The 18,854-nt window shown below is 39.7% G+C and overlaps 1 protein-coding gene across 9 annotated transcripts in view; it reads left to right on the top strand.

The window, feature by feature from the left end:
- The window catches only part of LOC124865650 (DNA-binding protein SATB1), an 87,433-nt gene that overhangs the window by 28,009 nt on the left and 40,570 nt on the right, over positions 1 to 18,854 (top strand). For 5 of the 9 annotated variants that reach the window (XM_047360925.1, XM_047360923.1, XM_047360927.1 and 2 more), the window contains 3 exons: positions 2,959 to 3,082; positions 12,191 to 12,302; positions 16,296 to 16,373. In XM_047360925.1, the coding sequence (XP_047216881.1) occupies positions 2,959 to 3,082; positions 12,191 to 12,302; positions 16,296 to 16,373 (314 nt within the window). The remainder of the gene's footprint in view (positions 1 to 2,958; positions 3,083 to 12,190; positions 12,303 to 16,295; positions 16,374 to 18,854) is intronic. The other 4 variants (XM_047360930.1, XM_047360932.1, XM_047360929.1 and 1 more) reach the window with 3 other exon arrangements.

The raw sequence follows: 18,854 nt of genomic DNA, 5'->3' as shown, positions 1-18,854 counted from the left end.
TATTTTTTGTGGATTTATCACACCTTTTTGTAAATGGAAAGCCAGATTTAAAAAAAATAATTCAGCTGAAAGTGTGCATTAAAGCACCAAACATATGTCTTGCACCTCCAGTCTGGCTGAAACCACTGGAGCCCAGTTCAGCTGCCCACACCCACCATCTAAATATGTTTCTCACTTTCAAAACCCAGGAGTGTTTTTCCAGGTAGAGCTGAAAGTCTGCAGCTGATGACTCTTCCAACAGAAGGCAACTTTAGTCTGTTACACGTATAAGCGTATTGTTGTTGTACTGAATATTTTCAGTATTGTTATTGTCTCCATTTTGCATTCTGGCTGCAGAAATCTACCCAGTTAGACCTTAGAATGGCTCTGCGAATACAAGAAGCCAGGAAGGTACAAGTAACACGGAATAATAGTCGCCACATGCAGCTGATGTATAATTCATGCATCAATCCAGCAGATGTGTTGTATAAAGTAATTAACTAATCAGAACAATCAGGAGAGAGAGAAAAGGGGAGAGGGGGAGAATATGAAAGAGAGAGGAGGAGGGCAGAGAGAGAGAGAGAGAACAATCTCCAGATGCATCTGCTTGATGCGCCAAATGAAATCTGTCTGTCTTGGAGGGACGCTTGCAGCAGGAAAAACGAGCAGAGGCCCGTGTGTTCAGCTCTCTTTTCTCTCTGGTTTCCTCTCTGCTCTCCCTTTCTCATGTGACTTCAGTTCATCAGTACATGGACTTCAAATAGGGGTGGACTAACTAAAACAGATTTAACATATTTGTTTTTGGGGAAACGTTTGCATGTTTGTGGCTGGATCAGAATTTTGGCCAATGTTTTCTCCAATTTCTCTTTAAGAACTATTAAATGATATAACAATTCAAAATATTTTCTTCTAGTCTTCCATTGATTATTTTATTAGGAGCAGAGGTGACACAAAAGAGCAACTTTGCTTTAATACGTTCAGTCTTCCTCTTATCCGTTTCAAGTCCCGCTCTTTCTCGCTGTCTTGCAGCCTGAATGAAGCAGTTTTCTTTTTTAATTAGCTTCTTACATCTCTGATATCATTTTTAAACATTTCACTGGGACGGTAAATTGGTAACTTTGAGTGCTCTTTAGCGAGTACCATCGTCCACACTGAAGAGTGTTGTTGTTTCCATGACTTGTGAGTGCTTTGGCATGAAGCATTCACTGATCAGAAAAACATTGGATGTTTAAGTCTGGCCAGCTGATGACCTTTCATGGCTGATCAATCTGAAAATGGGCTAATTCTGGTTATAAGCCGAGTTCTCTTTGCATTTTTGCCACAGAAGTCTTCAGCTGAATTACAGTTTTTTTTTAATAGTAAATAAATGATCCTTAAATTTTTGCGTTTTGTTTGTGGCTTTGGAAAGAAATAAAAAAACAATTAACAGTTAAGTTCTGTACAACCAATTTCAACAATATAATAATTCAACAATGCAACACTCCTCCTTTGGTTCACATGGTTGCAGTGGTGGCCTTATTTTTGAAAGCTCACATTTTCACATAACGTAGGTCAGCTGGTTATATCTGAACATCCTGCAGCATCTTAAAGCAGCATCTTTCCGGACATGTTGCAAAACTGTTTTATGAAAAACGTTTCTAATAATCTACCAAATCTCTCATTTCAAGCTGTCCCTTGCAGTATGGATGTTGCACATATTGATATTACAATGATGGTATTAAAAGTTTTGGAATATGTGTATAAAATAATTTTTAAAACGTACTGTTTTTGAAACCTTTTTCATTAATTTTTCAACTTAACAAGTATCATCAAAGGTTTTTAAAATGAGTTCATGTTTGACCTAGTTAAACTGTTTTTGTCTTGTTTCCTGTAAAATACTGTCATAGGGTTGGGTAATGTATGTTAGTCCATTTCCAGTTATGTTTCATTAATATAACAATTTTAAAACTGGTAAGTTCCCTATAATCGTTTGAAGGGGTTAAATTAGGGTGAATAATCATTACCAGCTTATTGTAAATGAAGTTTCTTTTCTTTCATATTATCTATAATTGACCTGGTTTGTACTCTAGAACTAAAACTACTCAACAGTGATATTTACTACCTCAGAAATTCATTCTGAAAGGTGTTTATACCCTGTATTCACATTACTATTACAAATCTTTCAGACAAAAACTTCCACGAACAAGGATAACAAAATCTATTTCTACTTTTATTATTTCCACCAAGATAATACATCTGACTGTAGATAAAAGGCATAAATTGAAAATCCTACCACTCCTGTATTTATGCTGCCATGAAGGATTCACACTATAGAGATCCTGTTGGCCTTTAGAAATGATTTTATGTTTTTTTTCAGCCTGTAATATTAGTGCTACTTCCTCTATTTAAATATCATAATGTTAAATTCTTTCAGAACATGAGGACTATGACTTTACATATTTATAACATAATACTTCTAAAAACATTCAAGTTTTTCTTTAAAAAATGAATGGAAAACCTTTCAATTCCTTTTGATCTTAAAAATCCAACTGCCTCCTCTACCTTTCAGCTGTAGAGTCTGTTCAAACCCTAAATGGGACACAGGGGAGTAGGCTACTGCCAAATGATTTGGCTCTTTAATATCTTTGTCATAAAGTCACTCTTTGGGTTTTATTCATTCTTTTGTCAGATGCTGCTTTTTTCCAACCTATAGCTAATGACATCAAACTCTTTGCTGCTCAGCTGAACAGTTTTTTCCTAAGGATCGAAATGATCGAAATATTTAAGGGATTTAAATTACAAAGTAAATTAGCCGTCGCTTCAACTTTTTAGGCTAATTTGAGCTCCTGAGGGAGTAAATATGCAAATAAATACAGTTCTTTTAGTTTTATCCGAGCTTTTTTCATGATCCACTCTCTCTACCCCTTGTCCTTCTGCATCCCTTTCTCCTCCCCTCCTCCCTCCTTATCCTCCTGTCTCCTGTGTTTTTGTTTTTTACAGTTGTCCTAAGCTGGAGGACCTGCCGCCCGAGCAATGGAGCCACTCTACAGTAAGAAACGCCCTCAAGGAGTTACTCAAAGACATGAATCAGAGCTCTCTGGCTAAAGAATGCCCTTTATCACAGGTGCTGAAGCCCAATCTGCTTATTCAAAATTCCCCCCAAAAAAGAGCAAAAGAAAACAGAAAAATATCTCAACCTCACCCCCCTCCCCTCCCTCTGCAACCATACTACACAACAAAACAAACACCCCTATCTCCATCACCTCAGTCTCTTATCCTTCACTTATCAAATGCCCTGAGTTTGATCCACTGGGAAAGAGAATTGGCATAGAAAATCAAAATCAATGGCTATTGTCGTCTGAGTTTTTTTTCCTTCTTTCGCTGCCTACAACACACACACATGCACACACACCTGGAGACGTGCATAGAGCGACAGCCAAAAAAAAACCAGAGGTGTTATTGAACATATGGTTATTGTTAGATAAACACAGGACCAATCCCAAAACGATCCGGATTGTTTTGTTTTGCTCTGTTTTTTGTCTTTTAGTTTATTTCGTATCACTACACTGGTCTGGAGGATTACATGTTCACGTTAGGTGCTATGCTTTGTGCTGTTTTGTCAGCCAGGAGGTTCAATAGAGTATGCTTGCACGGATATTGTATTAAAAGGCAATGAAGTCAGTGTATCATGGAGGCAGCCGTGGAGTGAATGGAAATGAAAAGGCAGTATATCCAAGAGTGTTAATGTTAGCTGCTGTTCAGCAGGGCTTGTGTGTATTTTCCTGAACGTGTTGGTGTAATGTACAGAACATATCTGTGCTATTTGAGGTTTCATCGAGCAGCCAGCTCTCCTACCAGTCCACCGGATAGTCACCTGGAGACCCTGATTTGTGCTCTGTGTATAAGTAAGAAGCTGCTTTCGGTGTGTGTGTGTGTTTAGCTGGGCATGATGATGTAAAGAGTCCCTGGGTGGCGTTCAGGCGGAGCCCAGCCCGGTCTGGTAATCACCCTGTTTACGGTCCATATGTGAAGACGGCTCAGAGGAGAGCACACACCAGCTCAGAGGATTTAACACACAAAGCACATTTGGTCTGTCTCTGACACAAATGTGCAAGACTGACACACAAGTTTCAGATGAAATGATCAGATTAGTTTTGGTTTTTCTTTCAAACCAATGTCTTTCTTTCTTTCTTTCTTTCTTTCTTTCTTTCTTTCTTTCTTTCTTTCTTTCTTTCTTTCTTTCTTTCTTTCTTTCTTTCTTTCTTTCTTTCTTTCTTTCTTTCTTTCTTTCTTTCTTTCTTTCTTTCTTTCTTTCTTATCATTTTAACTGCTATGAATCAGCCCTAAATGAACTATTATGTAAAACTGAAGCTGTCACAGATAGCTTACATGATCTTACCCTTCGAATTTTTCACGTTACAACAACACAGTTCTACCTGTTCTATTTGGAGTATAGTCCAACACAAGAAGAGCATACTTGTGAAGAAAGCTGACTCCTGGTTTTCAGAAATGTTTATAATTTAAAATTGGAAAAGTGAGGTATGGATTTGTGTTCTGCTCTCTCTTGAGCTGCAAGTCTTTTACGCCATGTCTCTACCAGCTTTCCCAATCTAGAAGCTGACATTTTTTATCCATTCTTCTTCGCAAAATATCTCAAGCTCTGCCAGTTTGGATGGAGAGGATCTGAAAACAGCAATTTACACGTCTTGCCAAACTGTCAATCAGATTTAGGTCTGGTTTTTAGTTGGCCCATTTCAACTCCTAAATGTAGTTTGACCCAATCCATCCTGTATGTTTAGAGTCATGGTCCTGCTGGAAGGTGAACCTCAACCCCAGTTTCAAGTCTTTTACAACCTTGATCGGGTTTCTGCCAGGTTTGCCCTCTCTTTAGCTCTTTCCAACTTCCCTTCAAATTTGACCTGTCCTGGCTGAGAGAAAGCATCCCCACAGCATGGTCCGGCTGCCACAGAGTTATACTGTGGAAATGGTGTGTTCATAGTGATGTGCTGCTTCACATTGTGTTTTACAAGTAAGCCAAAACGTTAAATTTTCCTCAATCTTCTACATGTTTGTGGGTCCTGCATGGCTTTTCACAAACGTTAAACAGGAATTCGTATGCCTTTCTTTCCCCTGCAGGTTTCTTCCTGACACTTTTTCACTATCGTCAGATTGTGGAGTGTATAACAAATAGTTATCCTGACTACAGATTCAGAGTTGTGGATCTCTACAGCTTCTTAAGAGTTACCATGGGTCTCATGGTATCTTCTTTGATATTAAACCCTTCCCTACCCTGTCTGTCACTTAGGTAGACATGCATGTTTTGATAGGTTTGAAGCTGTGCGCTTTCTATTTTGAGACGATGGATTGAACATTGCCCTGTGAGATGTTTCAAGCTTTGGTTATTGTTTAATAACCTAACACTGCTTTAAACTTCTCCACAACTCTCCCTGATCTATCTGCTGTGTTATTTGATCTTCAGGAGGTTTGTTTGATAATGTTCTTCAACAAACCTCTTAGGCCTTCACAGATTGGCTGTATTTATACTGAGTTCAAATTACTCACAGGTGGACTCTACTAATTCGGTGGCTTTGATGGGAGTTGGTTGCACTGGATGTTATTTAGGGGTGTTAGAGTAAAGGGGGTTGAGTACAAAAGCTTGCCACTCTATTCAAATTTTTTGTTTAAAAACCCTTATTTACCTACACTTCACAAGTATGCATCACTTTGTGTTGGTCTATAATATAAAATAAATTGAAATATGTGGTTGTAAGATGAAAAGATGTGAAGAAGTTAAAGCGGTGTGAATATGTTTCGCAAGCCACTTTTTCAACTCCAAATTGAAGGCTTTGGTTTATTTCAGTATGTTCTGATGATCCAAATGCATCTCAAAGAGGGCTGCTGTGATGGTGTTTGACATATGTTACTCTGTGGGGGCCACATGTACCCGGCGACCCCCACCCCACCTCCAACACAGGAGCCTATTGCTCCCCGATAAACACACTCTCTGCCTTCCAGGCCCCTTCCTGCAGCATTTCACTCAAAGAGAGGGCGTGGGAGGAGAATGGGCGTAGTGGGAGGGAATGGAAGATTGGCACCTTTTTTGGGATTAGTGTTTCCCTGATATTCTGCTGTGTAATCCCAAACTGAAAGGGGAGGTTAACAGATGACAGGATGGCTGCGAGTGAGTGAGCAAGCACACATTTGAACAACTCTCGGGGGGGGGGGGTGGGGGGGTGCAGCGCAGAGACAAGAGAGCGCTTTTCTTCTTTTTATTATTGTTATTAGAACATGAAATTATTCTTTTGTACTCTGTAGTGTCAACATTTAATTTCAATCTTTAAATGTTTGGCCTCAGACGAGAATGTCATTGTCATTTCTCAATTGATCCAGACCTGCACATGCACAGCGGTTCTTAAACATTCATGGGTAATGACTCGAAGAAGCATCTGCAAAATTAAAGTTCTCATTGACCAATCAGGCCAACCAAGGTTGCTGCCAAGCTTAGAGACCCCTACCCTCGGTTGGTTTGCAGCAACTATGGCAACACACACACACACTTTTTTTCTCCATTGCCCGCCCCCTGCTCAGTCTGACTGGGCTGCCCCTGATGCACCAGCTGCTGCATCGTGTAGCAGCAAATAGACATCAAAATGTCATCTTTGCAAGCCCTTCGCCACCTCGACTGCCTGACTGGCAGTATGTGATGTCTCTGTGTGTCTGTGGTGGTGGTTGACAGGAGGGGTCATCCCAGTCGAGATGAATATGTGCCATAATTGAGCTCTGTTAGATGTTGGCAAGCGCTGAGGCAGTGTTGTAAATAGAATCCACTTTTTTGCCCAACAGATTCAAGACATCCTGCACAGTCATGTGCATGCATGTGTGTGTGGTGTAGTCTAATGCTGGCAGCTGGGTGCCTACAGTACCTGCCTGCTGCACTGTGATCCACTTACACACACACACACTCCTCTCTCTTCCTGTCTCATATGTCTGGGAGTGGAGTAGATGTTGGGGACCGATAGTAGCGCAGTGCCACTTCCTGGTCTTGCTGATAAGCTCTCTGTGCTGCAGATGGCTATCACTTAAAGGGTCCACACACACACACACACACACACACACACACTCAGGCACAGAGGCACACTTACTACCTGTTGACACACCGAAGCTCAGCCCTCCTGCTGGCACCTCGGTGGAAGCAGAGGCTCTGGTTATCTGCTTGATTTCACTTAGTGTGTATGCACGTGTGTGTGACAGAGCAGTGGAAGGACGCAGAATAGGTGTGTGTGTGTTGTTTCTCCTCACACATACAGGCTGGGCCCCCTGTGAGAGGTAGAGTGATGTATTGAGGGAGAGGGCTGATTAATGAGGAGCGTTTATTAGAACATCTGTGTCAAAGATGGCGCAGGAAGCGGGAGCGAGGAAGATCTGCAGGCCTCTTGTTTGTTGCCTGGAGCCGCCTTAGCCCAGATATACTGTAAATAAAACATGGCAGGCTAGAGGAGAGAAGTTCATTACCCCCCCCCAACCCCTTCTAAAAGGAGAGCTGTATTCACTCTAAATGTAGCCTTTTGCGGTGGATCTTTAGGTTGCTGAACCCGGTTAAACAGAAATACATGGTTCGCAGCCAGATCCACCTTTTATCATCAAGAATATTCACATCCCCCCCACCCATCCCCACCCCCCACCAACTCTTCAATTAGTGAAGAATAATATTGTTATTCTTCACTAATAACAATATTGCGTAAAGTCATAAGAACGAAGCACTTCATGCATAAATGCATGACCCATTAAAAAGCTAATTCTGACTTTCTAACCCCAACCTGAACTCCATCAGGGATTTTTTATTGAATGAAGCCTTTTCAATAAATCTATAAAGGACCGCTTTGTTATACTGTTCAAGTAGACTACAGACCTCTTCACCCCCCTGCCCCCCTCCCCTTGTTTTTCATCAAGACGGGATGATGCACCACAACATGCTTGGCACAGACTCACACCCAGCTGCCAATGTGACTCTGCTCAGCTGTCTTTATTTTTCCCAGAAAAAATTAAGATAAAATCAGCAATGGAGTGTGTGCGCTCCATCCGCTGTACACAAGTATTTGAAGTATAAACTACATTTGTTTTATTTGCACTTTCTGTTGTAAGGTAAACCATTTTCTGAACATTTAAATGTTTTCTAGAACAATCAACAGACTCCTCATCCTAAGACTCTTTCACTCTTCTTCCCTTGGGTCGCTTTCTAAGCTTCTTCCTAAGTTGTTGTTGTGATCAGATTTGTAGTAGTGTTTTTTTCAGCTTTAAGGGAATAGTTACTATTCTTTGAAGTTCTGGTGAGACACTATGAGCAATCAATACCTTTCCTGCAACAGATGACAGTCTTAACCACCTTAATTTGATAATTAGAATTAGTTTTAGAGCTAACATCTTCTTAGGATCAAAACAAAAGTGGTTTTCTGTAATGCTAAACAACTCCAATCTAAAAAACGGCCTTTTACTGGCATGATATTTGTGTAAAACCAAGGTTAAGACCCAGCGGTCGGATGGCGGTTTTTGTTTGGTGAAGTGTCAAGAACAGCAATGTCACAGGCAGCATACAGGTCCTTCTCAAAATATTAGCATATTGTGATAAAGTTCATTATTTTCCATAATGTAATGATGAAAATTTAACATTCATATATTTTAGATTCATTGTACACTAACTGAAATATTTCAGGTCTTTTATTGTCTTAATACGGATGATTGTGGCATACAGCTCATGAAAACCCAAAATTCCTATCTCACAAAATTAGCATATTTCATCCGACCAATAAAAGAAAAGTGTTTTTAATACAAAAAACGTCAACCTTCAAATAATCATGTACAGTTATGCACTCAATACTTGGTTGGGAATCCTTTTGCAGAAATGACTGCTTCAATGCAGCGTGGCATGGAGGCAATCAGCCTGTGGCACTGCTGAGGTCTTATGGAGGCCCAGGATGCTTCGATAGCGGCCTTTAGCTCATCCAGAGTGTTGGGTCTTGAGTCTCTCAACGTTCTCTTCACAATATCCCACAGATTCTCTATGGGGTTCAGGTCAGGAGAGTTGGCAGGCCAATTGAGCACATTGATACCATGGTCAGTAAACCATTTACCAGTGGTTTTGGCACTGTGAGCAGGTGCCAGGTCGTACTGAAAAATGAAATCTTCATCTCCATAAAGTTTTTCAGGAGATGGAAGCATGAAGTGCTCCAAAATCTCCTGATAGCTAGCTGCATTGACCCTGCCCTTGATAAAACACAGTGGACCAACACCAGCAGCTGACACGGCACCCCAGACCATCACTGACTGTGGGTACTTGACACTGGACTTCTGGCATTTTGGCATTTCCTTCTCCCCAGTCTTCCTCCAGACTCTGGCACCTTGATTTCCGAATGACATGCAGAATTTGCTTTCATCCGAAAAAAGTACTATGGACCACTGAGCAACAGTCCAGTGCTGCTTCTCTGTAGCCCAGGTCAGGCGCTTCTGCTGCTGTTTCTGGTTAAAAAGTGGCTTGACCTGGGGAATGCGGCACCTATAGCCCATTTCCTGCACACGCCTGTGCACGGTGGCTCTGGATGTTTCTACTCCAGACTCAGTCCACTGCTTCCGCAGGTCCCCCAAGGTCTAGAATCGGCCCTTCTCCACAATCTTCCTCAGGGTCCGGTCACCTCTTCTCGTTGTGCAGCGTTTTCTGCCACACTTTTTCCTTCCCACAGACTTCCCACTGAGGTGCCTTGATACAGCACTCTGGGAACAGCCTATTCATTCAGAAATTTCTTTCTGTGTCTTACCCTCTTGCTTGAGGGTGTCAATAGTGGCCTTCTGGACAGCAGTCAGGTCGGCAGTCTTACCCATGATTGGGGTTTTGAGTGATGAACCAGGCTGGGAGTTTTAAAGGCCTCAGGAATCTTTTGCAGGTGTTTAGAGTTAACTCGTTGATTCAGATGATTAGGTTCATAGCTCGTTTAGAGACCCTTTTAATGATATGCTAATTTTGTGAGATAGGAATTTTGGGTTTTCATGAGCTGTATGCCACAATCATCCGTATTAAGACAATAAAAGACCTGAAATATTTCAGTTAGTGTGCAATGAATCTAAAATATATGAATATTACATTTTCATCATGACATTATGGAAAATAATGAACTTTATCACAATATGCTAATATTTTGAGAAGGACCTGTATTATTTGACAGATTGTTTGCATTAATTTGAAGCAAGGGTCAAAGTGTAGATCATTTACAAATACTGGCCTTGTTTTACCTATACTGTCATCAAAACAGATGCAGGACTTAATTGGACAGTTCAGATTATTTGAAGTAGAATTCTGCTAAGAGATTTAGGCAATTAGTATTTTACCTGCCGTAGATCAGTATTTTACCTGCTGCTGGCTTTTAAGCCAGCAACTTGCCAGAGTTGGACCAAAACAAAAGCTGATTTTTGTCATGTCAAAATTTCCGTCTTGCAAATTTCAACCACAAAATGAGGTTTATGCAAATGCGTTTCTGTAAACCTTTAAACAGTCCTTCGATTTTTTAGATGGTTATTTACATAGAAGTCTATGGTGATCTGCACCAAATTTGGCCTTGCTCAGCAATTAATAGTGAACTTTTAAAACAAGTCTTCAAAATGGGAATGAATGAAGAACCTGCCATTCAAGTAAGATGGGGGTGCTTAATTTCAGAAGTCAGAAAATGGCTGCAAGAAAGAATGTCTCAACTAAATTGATCCATATCTAAGTCGCTTCTTATTCAGGTGCTATCTACGTACAATCAGGTTGGTTTGTAAACATGCCAAGAGAAAAAAAAACAAAAACCTTCTGACTGTGAAGTTTGCTAAATTCAGCAGACAATCTTAGCTGATACCATTTGCTTTGGACAGAGTAAAGATTGAACTTTTAAGCAACAAACAGTCCAGGAGGTCTGACTTGAACCAAATGATGAATATGTGGAAAGCAATCTCATGCTCACTGTTGAGTATGGTGGAGGATCTGTGATGCTGTAGGCCTTTTCCTAGTATCTGACAAACTAATGCATTAAGCATATTATGCTATATATGCTTTTACCCCATTACATTTGTAACAGGAAGATACATTCTATTTGTCTGGCTGTGTACAGAAAGATCATTAATGTGTTTAGATGGTTTATAAAATAGCATTCGCATGAACAACTATTACATCTTTATGGCTGGAGTTCTTTTAACATGATGGAAAGCTTTTGTCTTCACCCTGCTCTGACTTCTTCTTTGCTCTAAAATTGATGAAGACACTGCAGGGAAGAAATCTACCCATCATAACCTCTTAGCAGAACCTTACACAAAATAAATCTGAAATATCCCCTTAATGCAAAGGTCCGGGGTTAAGAGTTGCCCTGACATTTCTGATGGCGCAGCTGTTGGCTTTTTCCAATGCTTTTGTGCAGAGAAGCTGAAGCCAGAAAACCAGAATTATGCTGAAACTCTTGGTTTGTGCTCGTTCTGCCAGAAGGTCCCCCGCACAATCCTCCGAGCACATATATTATAGAACAGGATAAAGATGGCATACCTATAATTTGAAAACAGATGGTTCGGTTCTTGAATATTTATAACAATCAAAAACATTTTTTCTGCATTCACCCGGAGGCTGGCGAGGTGTTAAAACATTCATTTTAATGAAACTGCATGGGAATTTAATAAATGGGGGTCTTTGTTTGTCTGTGGTTGGAGGGAAATGTTGAGAGGGCAAAGAGCCAGCTGTATAGGGATAGTTAGAAGCACACGTGTGTCACAGAACGACATGCTCTCTGCGGACCCTGATCTGCTTTAAGTTTTCATCTCTAACAAATTTCATAAATCGAGATGAAAATAAAGGATTCCTATTTGTTTCCTTGAAACACCTCCAAAGCTGCTGATGCTTAATAGATTGCTATGTCCTTTTGAAAAGACAAATATTTTTCTTGTTCTTGATGAAAAATACCCACTGTGTAAAAGACAAACTCTGGCATTTGATAAAAACAACAAATTAAACCTTGTTTAATGTGATTTCTTGTTCGTTCAGAAGAAAAGGATCTTAAACATCTGCATGTCTTACACTTTTACCTCCCCCCTATATTTTATTTGCTTTGACAAGCTACAGCATTGCTGCATGTTCCACCAGCTCTAATATTATGTCTGTTTTTTCTACAGTGAGAATCTAAAAGTCTCTCCCGCTCTCTCTCAATCAATCTCTCTCTTTCAGAGTATGATTTCCTCCATTGTGAACAGCACTTACTATGCAAATGTGTCGGCGGCAAAGTGTCAGGAATTTGGGCGCTGGTATAAACATTTCAAGAAGACAAAAGATATGATGGGTAAGCAAAACGAAGGGACGCAAAGTATGGCGCTCACACGTTTGTCTCTTTGCACACACACACACTCTTTAACACACACTCGCATCAGTCATCATCACAATATGTCCCCTATCCAAATGGCTCTTTGTCTTCCTGCTGTTGAACGCTGCACAGATTCATTTTTATCTTGAGATCTAATAATTCAAGGTCGAAACAAGAGTTACAACCACTGTAAAAAGAAAGTACACCCACTTTTAGTTCTATGGTTTTGTATATCAGGATAGTAAAACTAATCCGCTCCAGTGTTGTTTTTGGCAGCCATTTTAGTTTTAGTCGTAGTCTTAATCTTTTGGACAAAAAAGCTTATTAGTTTTGGTCACATTTAGTCACTTTATATGTGACAGTCTTAGTTAAATTTTAGGTGATGAAAACTCAAAAAGATTTTAGTCAGTTTCTTTTAGTTAGTTTTCGTAAAAAAAAAAGGGTTTTCTCAGTCTCTGTATAAAAAGTACACACCCTGTAAAGATCTGCAGGTGAATACAAAACAATGAAAGGTAGGCATCACATCTTAAAAAAACACATCTAGACATGTGTGTGTGTATATATATATATATATATATATATATATATATATATATATATATATATATAATATACAAAATTATACAAAATACTATGCTGAGAAAATAGAATGGCCTAAACCATCAAGCCAAACAAAAACACGTTTTGATAACTTAATACTCATATTGTGTCTGTACTATTGAGTTCTGTTTTTTTTGTGTGTGTGTCCCGCCAGCTTTATTGTAAGTGCACCATAAATGGACAGGTCATGGCTGGGGTTGCATGATGTCCCTGACGTACCTTTTTGGCTTTTGGCTTAAAGCTAGCAGACTCCATATATGACAACAAAGCACTTATACCGCAACCTTGGTAATAGATCTCAGCATGTTAATAGAGCATAAACACACAAAGAGATGGCCTCACTGTCATTGAATATAAACACGGCTAAACATGCTGCCGATGTTACAGAAGCCAAGTGTGCTGTTCATTTAGACACATGGGGAGCAGCAACAGGTCCAAAATGCTACATTTCCTTTCATGTTTCAGACAGTCACTCAAACATGGGTCAGTATGATAACACATCACAATTGCTGCCTAGCCAAAAATCCCTGCATGTTCCACACATAACAGTAACACATAAGCTAATTAACTGACGTTAGCGCAACCAGGCTAACCTCATCTCGAAGTTGCACCACGACTTATGTGAAAAACATTAGGCTTACTATGAAATTTATCGCAAGGTGGTTGTCAAGTAACAGTGTACATATATATGTTAACCAGACTTGTTGTAACTTTTCCTATAAACAATAGCGTGGTGAGCCTCCAGGTGCTGCTTAAGATTTCTGGTATTTTCAACATTTCTCTATACAATACATTCGGTTTTTCTTTCGGATGGATCATATTTAAAGTATGTTCATAGATCCCTTTGGGGTTTCTGAATAACAACCTCCTATGCACTTAGTACTTAGTATAAACTCATGGTGGTGGTGGGTGTGACCAAACAAGGATAGGATTGACTTGCATTGCTGATACTTTTTAGATTTTGACTCACAGATTACATGCACAATAGACAGAAATGTCATGCATTTTGAACGTCTGACAGACCACCCACTAACATTTTCTTCTTGTCAACAAACCCATCGTCTTGTTTGTAGTCATCAAAGAGCCACGTTAGCTCGTCATCTTCTCATTATCGTCATGAAAAAAAGGGGCGTCATTGAAAGAATTTTGTCATCGTCATCGTTGACTTACACAACACTGGTCTTTACCATGCAGTGTACAAAAACACAACAGATTCCACACTGCTGTTATTTATTAAACAAAAACATTGAAAATTTGTAAGCACACCCTTATAGCTTCATAGGATTTAGGCGGGAAAGAGGCATTAAAACGCTGCTGATCAAACACACTTTATTAACTGACCACCTCTACAAAAGCAGGAGTTTTTAAACTTTGCTGGTGTGTAACATACAGATGTGTGTTACCACAATGCCATCATAGAGAGAAATCAGCAACGGGCTTAGAGACACTGCCCATCAATCTTGGAAGGCTTATGAAGCTGTTTATGTGCTATTTGAAGTCCATGGTTCTACAGTTAGAGAGATATTCACAAGTGCAAAACTGTGAAGACATCTGCCAATCTTCACAGGAGTGGGTGTCCCAGAAAAACGTACCCTAAACATCAGACTGCATTGTGCTGAGAAATAATTGAAAACCCCAAACCTCCATCCCAGACTCCATAGGCCTCAGTTAGCATGGTAAATGTCAAAGTTTATGACAGGACAGTTAGTGAAAGATTGAACTAGTGTGGCTTGTTTGGCTCTTGATTTGTCTCGTCTCTAAGAAACATATGGCAGCGCAACTTAGTTTGTGAAGTTGCTTCTGAATGAACCACAAGACTTCAGGAACGTCTTTTAAGAAGGATGAGACTAACGTAGAGAAGTTTGATCATAATGCATGGGGCCATGTTTGTAGAAAACCAAACACAGCATATCAGCATAAACACCTCATACTAACTGGTGGAGGGAAGATGGTTTGAGCTTGTTCTGCAGTCGCAGGACCTCAGCACCTTGTAGCCATTGAGTGGACCATGAAGTCCTCTGACTACCAAAGTATTTTAAAGTCCAATGTGAAGCCAACATCTGACATCTGAAGTTTGAAACAATGTGGCACAAAATACTCAGTCTAAGTCCAGCCATCAACATGATTAAAATGCTGTGGTGGGACCTTAAAAAGCTGTGCAGAAATCAGTCTGGAAACCCTAACCACCTAAAGTAATGGTGTTGAGAAGTGAGGATCAAATTGTGCCAATTGGAGAGCCTGTTAAAGGCATACAGATAACGACTGTTGACAGTCATTATCTCTAAAGTTGGTTCTACCAGCTGTTGAATCATTGGGTGAGCTTAGTTTTTCTCAATCAGCTTTCCTGTTTTGGCCGTAAATTGTGTTTAATTAATATCAGTGATGAAACTTTTGTGTGTTTTTGTAAACTTGAGGTCAGACTTAAATAATTTTAGAACCTGGAAGAACGGTACACTTTTAATTAAGTGCTGATATGTAAAACCGAAGAACTGAAAGGTGTGTGCTTGCTTTGTCTCATTTACTGTATCTCAAAATGATCTATTATTACCCTAACTAACAGTAATTTTGAGCTTCTGAATGTTATATTTTTATGTTTAATATAACCCTTAATTTTTCTGTGAATAAAAGGCAGCAAAGACTTTAACTGTCCACCACCTCACCTCGAATTAAATTAGATTTCTTATCTACCTCTCTACCGACGCATTACTTTATATAATCTAAAAAATACCCTCTGACCTGCCAGGAAATGGGGTCATATAATGCCAGTGGCACCCAAGCTGGAGATAGTTATCAGATATATGTTTATATAGTTTTATTAAGCAGAACAGCTCTGCTGGGAAACCTGTGGGGCACCAGGCAATGGTGAGATATTACTTTCAGTAATCTGTTGAACTTAATTCTTTTTTCTCTGCCAGGATGCTATTCCTCACAGTGATAACAGATGAGATTCTTTATCAAAAATATTTTCACATCCTGCATGCAAACGGTGTGCTGCGATCATATTTTATCTGATCCTTGTAAAGGGACAACATACACTGGGTACTTTATTTACTTCAGAGCTGCTGTTCTTGTGTATTCACTTGCTGCACTCCTACACGTTTTCTGTCACACTTGTTTTCTATCCGGTTTTATGTTCCCCAGATAGGAAGCTTCTGCAGCTGCCAGTCTGGCCTTTTTGTAGCAATGCTGATGTTTTTATTCCTGCATAGCTGGAAGTGGGAGAGACAATCTGTAGAAAGCCTTAACCCCTGTGTTTCTCTCCTCACACCTCTACACTGTGGTGTGTGTGTCTTTGTGTGTGTGTGTCTGTGTGTGTGTGTGTGTGTGTGTGTGTGTGTGTGCATGTGCGTGCCTTGCCATTCGCCCGTGCAGGCATGCGCCAACCCTCCCAGCTGGAGGGCTACCTGGGGACGTGTGTCCTCCGTGAGAGCCCACGTGCCAATGCACTAGGTATGTTATAGCATGGGCACACACACACAGACACACGCACACACACACACACACACACATACACACACATACACACACATAAATTAATTTCCTGCAGCTTTACTTTAACCCAACCACAAAACCTGTAAAATGTAACTCCTGTTTTCCTAAAGTTAACTGTAAACCTCCATTTCATACTTTAATAGAAGGTACACTCACCCACTCACCATTTGAGAAGTCACATTTTATTCCTAAATGCATAAACTAAAAATTTTCATAGTTACCTTCTGACCTCCCTAACTAGAATTTTAATTAGAATACTTTTTCTGGTTCTAAAAACTAATTCTAACCAATTTAAAACATATTGAAATTAAAAATGATTCATTTCAGGAGCTCATTTCCTCTCCGAAAGCTGAGACATGTCAAATCTTCTACCTAAGTCTTAAAAGAAATCTCATAATGTAATTATTGCCATTCTTGATTTTATTTTGGAGGTGTGCGTGAACAGATATGACGGGCATTGATATTTTTGAGAGTTTGATTTAGGGGCCTTCAATCTTAACTCAACAAATATTACCAATACGACGCCATGTAAAAGTATACGTACCTATTTGACACAAAAACAACAAATTCATGTATTTTCTACCTGGGATAGTAGTGCATAAGTGTGAAGTGGAAGGAAAGGGGATCATTGTGTTAATTAAAAAAGAGTAGGTTGCTCCTTTTCTACCATGATCCCCCTGAATTAAACCCAGGTCTGCTGGATATCATTAGTGGAAAACAACAGCATCACGAAGACCAAGGAACACAGTAGGCAGGTCAGGGATAAAATCTGGAGAAGTGCATTTAATATAACCAGTCTTATAGTTTATAACTGCATAGTAACATTACTCAAACATAATATTACATATATTATTACAATATAACAAGTTTACAAGCAAATCTGTGTTGCTTGAATCATATTCTCTTCACAGAATGATCTGGATTATGTCACTTTAAGACCAAATTGTCTCTCTGATTGGTCCATTAAGAATAAAAAATGGTGATTGTTCTTTTAATGGGTTTCTTTTACCCGGAAAGTTGGAACTCAGATTAGGTACTTGCACCCAGCCTCATAGTTTTCCAGTTGCAAGTTAGAAAACTTGTGGGATATGTTATTTGTTGTGCTGAAGGACCTGGTTGTTGCTAATACCGTCTCTGCATTTTATGCATTCAAACATCAAACAAATATGTTCTCTAACACGGGTTGTATGGTACCATCTGTGCAGATGATTTAATGAGAAATAAACAGTTTATTTCAGCAGCTTTCAGTCCATTTCAAATGAATTTGGCAGCCATATTGGATTTTCAGGCAAGAAATGATAAGAAACGTTAGAAAGATTTCTGTTTGAGAATAACCAGAACTGAGTATTTGTTTCAAAGAGAGCTGAAGTTTTGGTCTCAAAGATGTAATGTAGATTTCCTAGGAGGGGGGAAAGTGCCTGAAAAATCTGCTATTCAAACAGGATGTTTCTAGTTGTTAATAAAGTTTTTGTTTTTATGAATTTACTGTTTCTAAACTTTACCAAAAAGCACAAAGCCCTGAAGCAGGAAAGAAAAAAACTCAAATTTTCTCATAACAAATACTCAAGTAACAGTATTTGTAGATCAAACCCTGAAGATGATGTCAGTTTTCCACTCAAATAATGATCTAAATTCTGTGTAATCGTGATAACTCATAACTCATTTAGCAAGTCCTTCAGTCTGGAACATTAGGTTGTGATAAGAAAACTAACCACACTGGTACACATTTCAGTAATAACATCTCAAGAAGTGCAAATAAACACAAAATTTAGTACCCACGTGTCATGTTAATCGAATGTATTGGAGAAAGGCATTTTAACACAGTCATTTGGCTGTGCTTTGGCAATAGTGCTTCTTCACTTTGAATTCATCACAAAATTTCCAGAAAGCAGTTTGAGACTGAAGTCAGGCAGACTGCACTCCTGATCACAAGTTAAACATCCTTATCATGGTTTTAAGGTCCCTGATTACAGGTCAAAGTTCCTGGTTACGGGTTAAAGTTCCAGATCACAAGTTAGAGGTTCAGATCTCCCCACTAGCATACGAAGCCCAACGTAAGAGTCAGAGTTGGGTCAATTTTGTTTTTCATTCATTCTATCAAACACACACTCTCTCTCCCTCAGCTCACATCCCATTCCCATTGTGTGTTTAATCCGGGGCTCTTTTGTGGCAGGATTCCACATGAGGACTCCTGCTTCTGTGGTATCCGTTTTATGTTTTTTTCTCCCAGGGCCTGCCATGCTCTTCTGTCACCCCTTCTTCTCTTTTCAATTTGCATGGAAATGCCTCTGTGTGCCTCTGTGTTTGTATGTTGTGAGCATGCCCCCCAGCAGTCTGCATGTGCAAGCGTATGCACACATACACACACACATTCATATAGGAGTGAATAGGCACGTCATTCCATCAGAGCCAAGGAATGCCAGGGATTATGAGAAGAGA

The sequence above is a fragment of the Girardinichthys multiradiatus genome, chromosome 3 (assembly GCF_021462225.1).
Source record: "Girardinichthys multiradiatus isolate DD_20200921_A chromosome 3, DD_fGirMul_XY1, whole genome shotgun sequence".
Lineage (NCBI taxonomy): Eukaryota > Metazoa > Chordata > Actinopteri > Cyprinodontiformes > Goodeidae > Girardinichthys > Girardinichthys multiradiatus.
Note: the sequence above shows the minus strand (reverse complement) of the source record. Positions and strands in the feature narration are given on the sequence as shown.